At 35.6% G+C, this 9,629-nt stretch overlaps 1 protein-coding gene across 1 annotated transcript in view; it reads left to right on the forward strand.

Annotated features, from left to right (window-relative positions):
- LOC106876489 (tRNA (guanine(6)-N2)-methyltransferase THUMP3) overlaps positions 1–9,629 on the forward strand; it is a 1,024,452-nt gene that overhangs the window by 979,393 nt on the left and 35,430 nt on the right. Inside the window, exon 6 of the mRNA XM_052970899.1 lies at positions 9,057–9,144. Coding sequence (XP_052826859.1) covers positions 9,057–9,144 — 88 coding nt within the window. The remainder of the gene's footprint in view (positions 1–9,056; positions 9,145–9,629) is intronic.

A 9,629-nucleotide genomic window follows, 5' to 3' on the forward strand; every position in this document is an offset into this window, starting at 1 on the left:
TCGTCTTTGGTAAGTTTAATTTGAAATTAATGAGTAGTAGCCATATTTTCACTTCTCTGCAACAATCAGTTTAAAAAGACCCTAAATTTTGTTTCAAATTTTCAAAAACTAAAAAAAAAAAACCCTTTTTCCACTTTGATGGCACCAAGCAAATTCCTGGTGCAGCTCCCAAGCTTATCAGGTTTCAGTCAAACCATCCAACCCATGCTAGCATGGAAAAGGGACATTAGATGATGATGATGATATATGTGTATATATATGTATAGAAATATGTGTATATATAAATGTGTGTTAGTCTCTCCTTGCTTTGACTTTGTATGATTGTTCTTAACAAATGTTACCATCATGCAATCTCTGTTGTTTCTTACCAACCTTCCATGTCTGGTAGGAATAGAGAAAGATTGCGTTGCTTGGAAAGAGGTCAGGGTTGGGGTCAGGAAATCTTGAAACAAAACTGAATACTGGCATACATAGATACACACACACATATATATAGAGAGAGAGCTACATATATACATGTGTGTGTTTGAAATTCTAAGCATGCTTTTGTAATGGTCTGCCAGCAAATGACACCATCTGGACACCCTTGTTTACAAACCAGTGACCACAGGGGAAATATGAAGTCACGCACACACACACAACAGACTTCTTTCAGTTTTTGTCTAACTGATCCACACACAAGGTTTCCTATTCTTTCTCTCTCTTTGTATATGTATGTATACATATTCATGCATACATACAAACATACATACATGCATATGCCCATGCACATATGTGTGTATACACACATATATAAGCATATCTACTCACATACACACACATATACAGTGTGAGAGGGGGATGAAGGAGAGAGAATTGATTGAGGTGTAACATCATTAAAAATAAACATGAAATTTATGTTTATTTTATTTAAGGAAATCATTTATTGGTAAAACCGTATTTAGCCTTAAGATATATCTTAAAAGATTTCAGTCACAAGCATAATCACAATGACTGACCAATAAACTTTCAATATATACACTCCCTTTTTAATTTTTCTCACATTCATTCTTTCTTTCTTTTTATTTGGGTGGGGGGGTAGAGTTGGGTGAGGCTGGTTGACTTTTCATTTCCAGTGAATGTTAGATATATTTATTTTCATTATTAATAATAACAAAAACAGAAAAAAAATAATGATAGCTGACAGACAAAAAGGTCTGAAAAACATCTCCAATAATGATTCTACATACAACTGTCTTCTATTAAAATAAAAGAGTAATTCTTAGAAGCCTTGACAGTCTCTTGCTTCTAAAATATTTGTGGATGTGTAGATATATTTGCATGTGTGTGTGTGTGTGTGTGTGTGTGGATAGATAGATAGATACATATATGGACAGACAGACAGACAGATGGATATGAGCGTGTGTACTGGAAATTTGAAATATAAGTGAAATATTAAAAAGAAATGATTATTTATTTCTGTATTTTTCCAATATTTTACCTCAAAGTCTGCCAGCCATTTATGAAGAAGTGTTGTTATCACAGAATTAGCTCTGGTTTTCAAAACTTAAAAATGAAGTCCATTCCCAACTATTTTCAATTATTATTTTCCATCATTATCTTATTACATTCATAAAGACAGATATTTAACATGTTCAAACATTCTTAGCGTTGCCTTTCTCCTCAAGCATATTTTATCATTCATCATAGAATAATTTTTTTTGCTTCCTATGAAAGGATTAAAGTTTTCAAATTAAATTATATATAAACTATTTTCTAAATTTTTTGTTTTCGTACAATTTTTCACCAGAAATTTAGCGTTTATATTTCTTCTATTTGCAAAAATTATATATTAGAAAAAAATGAACTGTTTTGACAAAATAGGGTACACAATCTTTATATTATATGAAAAGTTATGTGTCATCCAAAAAGCTTTTCAACTTTCAAATTATTTCTGTGTAGAACTTTTATACGAAATCATTTTTGTTACTATTTAACCCAGATGTTGATGGCATTTATCTTGTTGCCAGAGCTGATCTGTGACTGTGGTACACTCAATACACAGCTGTAACTAGATACCACGGTATCAGAACAACTCCAAGTGGGATTGTAGATATGTCCATGATGTTCTTTATTTGATTTAATTTGTGAATATACAATTATATTGTTTAGTACTGAGCATACATATTGATGTAAACATGTGCATATAATTTTGCACATTGAAATTAATACTACAGGGAGAAGGTTACAAAACAGCTATCATCATCATCATTGTCGTTTAACGTCTGTTTTCTATGCTGGCATGGGTTGGACTGTTTGACTGAGGGCTGGTGAGCCAGAAGGCTGCACCAGGCTCCAATCTGATCTGGCAGAGTTTCTACAGCTGGTTGCCCTTCCTAATGCCAACCACTCCAAGAGTGTAGTGTGTGCTTTAACGTCCCACTGGCATGAGGGCCAGTCAGGTGGTACTGGCATCAACCACACTCAAATGGTGCTTTTTATGTGCCACCTGCACAGGAGCCAGTTAGGCGGCACTGGCAACGTTCACACCTGAATGGTGCTTTTAATGTTCCACTGCCACAAGTGCCAGTCAGGCGGTACTGTCATCGATCACAACAATGATTTCTCTTGCCTCAACAGGTCTTTGCAAGCGGAGATTATTGCCCAATGTTTGAAGGGTACTCTTAAATGGGCTGGTTATGCAGCACTGGCCACAGTTATGGTCTCACTTCGCTTGCCAGGTCTTCTCAAGGACAGAATATCTCCAAAAGTGCTGATCGCTTGTCATAACCTCGGAGAGGCCCAATGTTCGAAGGTCATATTTCACCACCTCATCCCAGGTCTTCCTGGGTCTACCTCTTCCACAGGTTCCTTCAACTGCTAAGGTGTGAATCTTTTTCACACAGCTGTCCTCATCCATTCGCAACACATGACCATACCAGCTCAGTCGTCTCTCTTGCACTCCACATCTGATGCTTCTTATGTCCAACTTGTCTCTCAAGGTGCTTACATTCTGTCGTGTCTGCACACGGACATTACACATCCATCGGAGCATACTGGCTTCATTCCTTGCAAGCTAACACATGTCCTCAGCAGTCACAGCCCATGTTTCACTGCCACATAGCATGGCTGTTCACACACATGTGTCATACAGTCTACCTTTTACTCCGAGTGAGAAACCCTTTGTCATTAGCAGAGGTAAGAGCTCTCTGAACTTTGCTCAGGCTTATTCTAGCAGCTACACTCTCAGAGCATCCCCCCCCTACTAACTTGGTCACCTAGGTAATGGAAGCTCTCAACTATTTGTAGTTTTTTCCCCTGGAATGTGACGGAAGCTGTTCTCTGCACATTTTCAGTATTCATTGCTCCTAAGCATCTGCCACACACAAAAGTTATCTTCCTAGTTAGCCTTCCTTTGATATTGTTGCACCTCTTATGTGTCCATAGCTTACACTGGGTACATCTTATGGCTCTCACACTTCCTGACTTTGTTTTATATGAATATACATACATACATACATATATATATATATATATATATATATATATATATATATATATATCTTATTCATGTAAAATAGTGTACATTTAATACACATTAGAGATGCCCATAAAGGGCATCTAACTCGCTAGAAAGAGCAGCCAAAGCTCTGCACCACAAAAATGGGATAATTTTCGAAAAGGAATGAAAAATAAAAACATTTACCATCTATATTTCGAACCGGGTTTCAAGTTATTTTAGCAAACTATCATCAGCGAAATAGCCTAGAGCGACAATATATGCACGAGACACTCCATCTGACTTATGCATATATGTCTAATTTTTCAAAATTACTGTGCATGTGTGGAATACCTAATCAGCAGCAAATACAAAAAAAAAAAATTGTTGGAATTCCTGAAGTCTTGCATGTGTGGCATGCTTGTTGCCTGCAGCCTACAGTACCATGCTATCTGTTCTTTTCATCTATCTAATACTTTGCTGATTATTCTGGCCATGTCAAGGAGGCAAACATTTCTACTGGCCACTCTATTCCAATTTCTTTTATATCGATGTCTTCTGATACTCTTCGCAAGGACCCAACAATAATTGGCACTATCTTCACCTTCTTCATTTTCCATAGCCGGGCTATTTCGTACTTAAGAGGGTTGTATTTATATATTTTTTTGCCTTCCTTCTTGACTATTTGTGGATCAAAGGAGCGCATGACATCAGCTACATAACACATTTGGTACATCTTGTCAACCACCACTGGTATAGTCTGTTATGCTGAAGCACCTGATCTGTTTGGATTAAGAAAACCCCTAGAATTTTGCAAGTCTCCAACTCCATCACTCTCTGCAGTTTGTGCTCATATCATGCCTTGCTTCTTTCTAGCCCCCACTTTTTGGACAGTTTGCAATGTAGCACTTTCGCTACCTTATCATGTCACCTCAACTAGTAGGGGTTTGGGGCAAGTCTAGGGCATTCGTTCATGATATGGGCAATGGTTTCATCCACTCTGTTACAGATGTAGCACAGCTGAGACACTTGTTCATTCCTCTTATTATTATTATTATTATTATTATTATTATTGTTTTACTTATCAGAGTGCTCAATCTTGTTTACTCTTGCAGATTCTGTGAGAGCAGACAGTAGCCTGCTGTCAGAGGTCTCACGGGGTCTCTTTCCACACAATACAAGCTTTGATACTTGGTTGTTAATTATTGTGGGAGACACTGAACATCTAAATACCAATCTCAAAATCCTAGCTGTCCCCGGCAGAGCAGTTTTTGGGGGCTTGCTCTGCTCTCCTGTCAATTCGGATTTCTCTTATATATTTCTCAAACCTGGTTGTTAGTGCTCCAAGGGTCCCTACAACTACTGCAATGACAGACACTCTCCTTATAGTCCACATTCTTGCGATTTCGTCTGTTAGTAGTCTGTACTTTTCTATCTATTCTAGTTCTTTGTCATTTACGCAAATGGCACCCATGCCAGTGATATGTAAAAGCACCCATTACACTCTCAGAGTGGCTGGCATTAGGGTAGGCATTCAGAAAGCATGCCAAATGAGAATGGAGTTTGCTGCAGCCTCCCAGTTTACCAGCCCTGGTCTCAACCATCCAACCCCTACCATCATGGACAATGGACATTAAATGATGACAATGATATATATACACACACACACACACACAATTACATATATATGTGTGTGTGTGTGTGTGCATGTATGTTTGTGCATGTGTTCATGCAAATGCTTGTGAATGTTTCTATATTCTACGCTCATCACCACAAGAATGAAGAGGTCCCAAAGTTGATATCACATGTACTTTTAGAGAGACCTGCATAATAAAATTATCCCTTACTTGAAAAACAGGGAAGTATTGATGAAAGGTAAAACATCCAACCCTAACACCCTGTTTCAACTCAATCTGCAAATGAAACCCATGGTAGCATGGAAAAAAAAAGAACATTAAGCAAATGAACAAATGAGTGAATATACAAAGTGTTCCACTGAATCTTCAAGCACCAACAAGCTTAAATTCTCGTAATTCTAGCTCTAACCAAACTTGATTCGTTATAGTGAAATACATCTTTTTATATCCTCTCCCCAAAACTTGTGACTACTTTATAAAATACTCCAATATTTAAAGATAACTATTGATAAAAGAACCCTTGCTTATTCCTTTGGTTTCTTTGAAAGAAAATACAGTGCTTACTGCAATAGCTACTGGGGAAAAAAAAGAATATCAAACCATCAGAATGTGGGGAATTATTTGCTAGACTGTTTCAAATTGTTTTTAGCTTAAACCTATAAACCAAAATTTCAAAGAAATAGTCCAAGGAGATAAACCACTTCTCAACTGAAGGAGGAGGAACTATTTTTTTTTTGTTTTGTTTTGCTTTTATTTTTCTTGAATATTTTGGTGTTGATATACATATAGTTTTTCTTGAGTCAGTTGTTGATATGTGTGTATATATATATATATATATATATATATATATATATATATATATATACATACACACACATATACATAATACACACATATTTTTACTTCTACATGTGTGTGTGTATATATGTACATGTGTATATATATGTGTATGTGTGTGTAAGTTTTATTCAAAACAAGAGAAGCAAAAAGAAAAAAAAAACAATAATTTTAAGAAATCGATTAGAGAAGTCGTGTTGTAGGATATTGAATTTGTGTGTCTATTACATTGACACCACAGAGATATGTTAATGTCAAAGGAAATTGGAAATAAAATGAAACCGAATTACTGCTGATAATAAATATCTCATTCATAAAGAAAACAAGCCATGAAAAAATCAAAAGCCATAGAGAGAAGCCAGTTATGGCCAATATTTTATGGATTGTCATTTATGGATTGCATCTGAATCTTTTGCAATAAGTAGTCTTTGTTGTTGTGTTTTTTTAAAAAAATGAAAAAAAAAAACACAGACATATTATGTCATTAAAAGTGATTCAAGCTACATCATCATCATCTATTTTCCATGCTGGCATGGGTTGCACAGTTTGACAGGGTCTGACACACTACGGAACTGCATCAGTTTTGCATGTTTTTTTACAGCTGGATGCCCTTCTAGCACCAACCATTTCACAGAGACAACAGGGTCCTTCTTTTACGATACTGGCACTAGTGAGGCTGATAAGTAACTTGCAAGACAAAATAATGGAAGGAGGAAGAGAAAAGCCCTCAACTGAGTGGGAGTATATTGAAATGACATTGAAATCATTGTAATTTCTTATTTTCTTAAGAATATTTTAGCCCATGTTCTTGTATGAATGTTTGTGAATGAATCAGCAAGTAGAAAAATCTAAGGGGAGGTAATTGGTGATAATTATTACTTGGGACAGAGGAGGTAATTGCTCATTTTGGGGTTGGGATAAATAAACATACAAAATCTTAAATTGTTTCTTTGCACTGGTAGATGGGGAAAACTGAAATTTGGTTGGAGATTTTCTGCACATCTCTCTGTGTTCACTCAAAGGTATCTATCTATACCTTGATAAATGGCTCTGTTCCTTATGTAGTGTGGTTATCCATCTATGTGACATACTTGTCTGCCCTCTATAGTTGTGTCCATAACCTGAACAAGCTATAGCATAAATTAAATTCTCAGATGCACAAGTGAAGTTGATCTTAATTGTGAACCTCTCTCCTTGTTTGAATTGGAATTCCATGCCTTACTGTTGGTTGGGGTATGTTTCACAGTTTGGATGTTCACATTTTTTTAACCATTGGTTTTGTGGTTGGTGTTAGGAAAGGCACTAAGTAATAGAAACCAAGCCAAAACCAGTTCCAGTCAAACCATCTAACCCATGCTAGCATAGAAAGTGGATGCTAAATGATGATGATGTTGATGTGTGTGCGTGCATTTATAGTAAAGGATCAAGTTCTGATTGGTTGTAAATTTAATGATGTCATTTGTTTTTCTCAATCTTGCTGGCCACCTTAATATGTCACTTGGTTTCCGGATGTTTTGACAGAAGTCTAGCAATCTGGTTGGTTGACTTCCAGGTGATGTCATTTATTTGTTGAACATTTTGATCCCTTGTCTTTGACCAGTAGAAATCCAGTACCCTGATTGGTTGATTTTCTGCTAACATGTTTGCTTTTGTCAAAGGGTTTGGTAACCTGTTTTTGTCTGTCTGACGGTCATCTCCAGCATTCTGATTGGTTGATTTCCTTCAGAAGCTACTGGTTCGGTTTGTTAAGTGTCTATTTGTTTTTTTCCTGGGGGTTCAGTTTTAATCAGAAAACAATCTATTTAAGTTCAACCCAAGGTGACATCAGTGACTGGTGTTTGAGAGGGTGTAAGGTGTTATTATACAGTAGTTTGGAGTTTGAACCCCTGATTTTGAATTCCTCGATGTATAGGTGGAGTGATGTTTTATGTGAATGTTTGACCTGACTTCAGTTCATATGTTGACCCTTCCATAAGGTTGATGCATGTTCCGCAGTTAGGGTGATCACATTTTTTGACTAGTGGGGTTGTATTTTTTGTGGGTAATTTGGTGCTAATAAATAACTGTTTTAGGGATTTAGGATGTTTTTTACTTTTAATAATATTTTATGCATTTTGAGTGTTTTTTTGTCATTCACAGGTCAGTCATCAGAAATGGTATTTTCTGATTTCCAAGCCTTTTGGCTCGAGTGTTCCTTAGTGACTGTCAACTTCCAAGTTGAACTCAGCCCATCTAAATTTTGCAAACTATCTTTGAACGATTGATTCCCCTACAGCCTCTTCACCATAAACACAAATGATTTTACATGTTTTCAGAGCATTCTTCACCCTTTTCAATGAAGAAAGGCATTATGTGGTAAATGTGCAACTTTTGCCTATCCATTTCAAAGGAGTAACAAAGGAGTAACAAAGGAGTAACAAAGGAGTAACAGGCTGACTTTTAATGTGGAATTTAGCTGATAGGCTTTAATACTGCATCCAAGTAGTTCTGAAATAGGAGTCATACTAAGATTAGGCTTGTTGCATGAAGGGCTTAAAGACACCAATAGTTACTAGTCATTAGATGCCGTTGTAGTATCTCTTCATACCATAATAGTCATACACTAACTTCTTCTGTCTTACTATTGTTGATAGCTCCACAAGACACCAACTAAAACCATTGACTCCCAATCCTCTCTTGAAGACCGGTTTCTTTATAAGGACTCTTTCCTACTACTTTTTACCAGATGGAGTATACAGTTTCACTCGACTACAAAATGATAATCACCTTCCCCAATTTTATCTGTTTCTAGTAAAAAATACTGAATAATTCATTTTTTTATGTCAATTTCTAATTTTGAACAGTTCTATATGAAGCATACTTTGAATATGTTAGTTTTACTTTTCTTTTTCCTGCCTTTCCTTTCTTTTCTAATTTCTTTCTTTCTCTATATTGTATTGGATATTTGTTCTTAAGAGGCATTTCTGTTGTCAAGGAGACAGTGTTAATAAGTGCATGAAACTAATCAATATGTAATGCCACATTGTTTTATATTGCACTTGAAACGTACCATCATCTGTTTAGCATGTCTTTCTTCTATACCTTTTTTTCTTTTCACTTTCTAGGCCTCAGCTTGGTATCGATGTTTTCAAATGGGATGCTTGTCATTTGCCACTTGCCAGTCACAGTGTAGATGTTTTCATCACTGACTTGGTAGGAAATAATTATTTTTTCCCCTTTTCTAAATCTAAATCAAAAAAATATTTTCCAAAAATTTTTATAGTATTTTTTATTTTTCAAGAATTCTTTGTGAATAACTGGCTAAATTTCTTAGACAGTGTAACCATAATTCTCTCATGAGAAATGCCATTCACTAAAGCAGCAAAATTATAGCCTTCGTTCATCTATTAAAAAGCTATAAATTTATTCATGAAAAATTACGAAACAGTTTTTATTGAGTTTCTTCATAGAATTAGTTCACTATAAATTGTTATCAGGTTTCAGTTGATTGAAGTGAAAAGAAAGAAACATCTTTTCACTGTCACATTACAATTCAAGAGAAACAAAAAAAAGAAAGAAAGGAAAATCTATCACTTTTATTCAATAATTGGGATCTTCAAATAACTGAAAATGAAATTTTTTACAAAAAAAGCAAAATAAAACAAGATATAAAAAGAAGATAGTTGAAATAACTACTA

The sequence above is a fragment of the Octopus bimaculoides genome, chromosome 9 (genome assembly GCF_001194135.2).
Source record: "Octopus bimaculoides isolate UCB-OBI-ISO-001 chromosome 9, ASM119413v2, whole genome shotgun sequence".
Taxonomy (NCBI): Eukaryota; Metazoa; Mollusca; class Cephalopoda; order Octopoda; family Octopodidae; genus Octopus; species Octopus bimaculoides.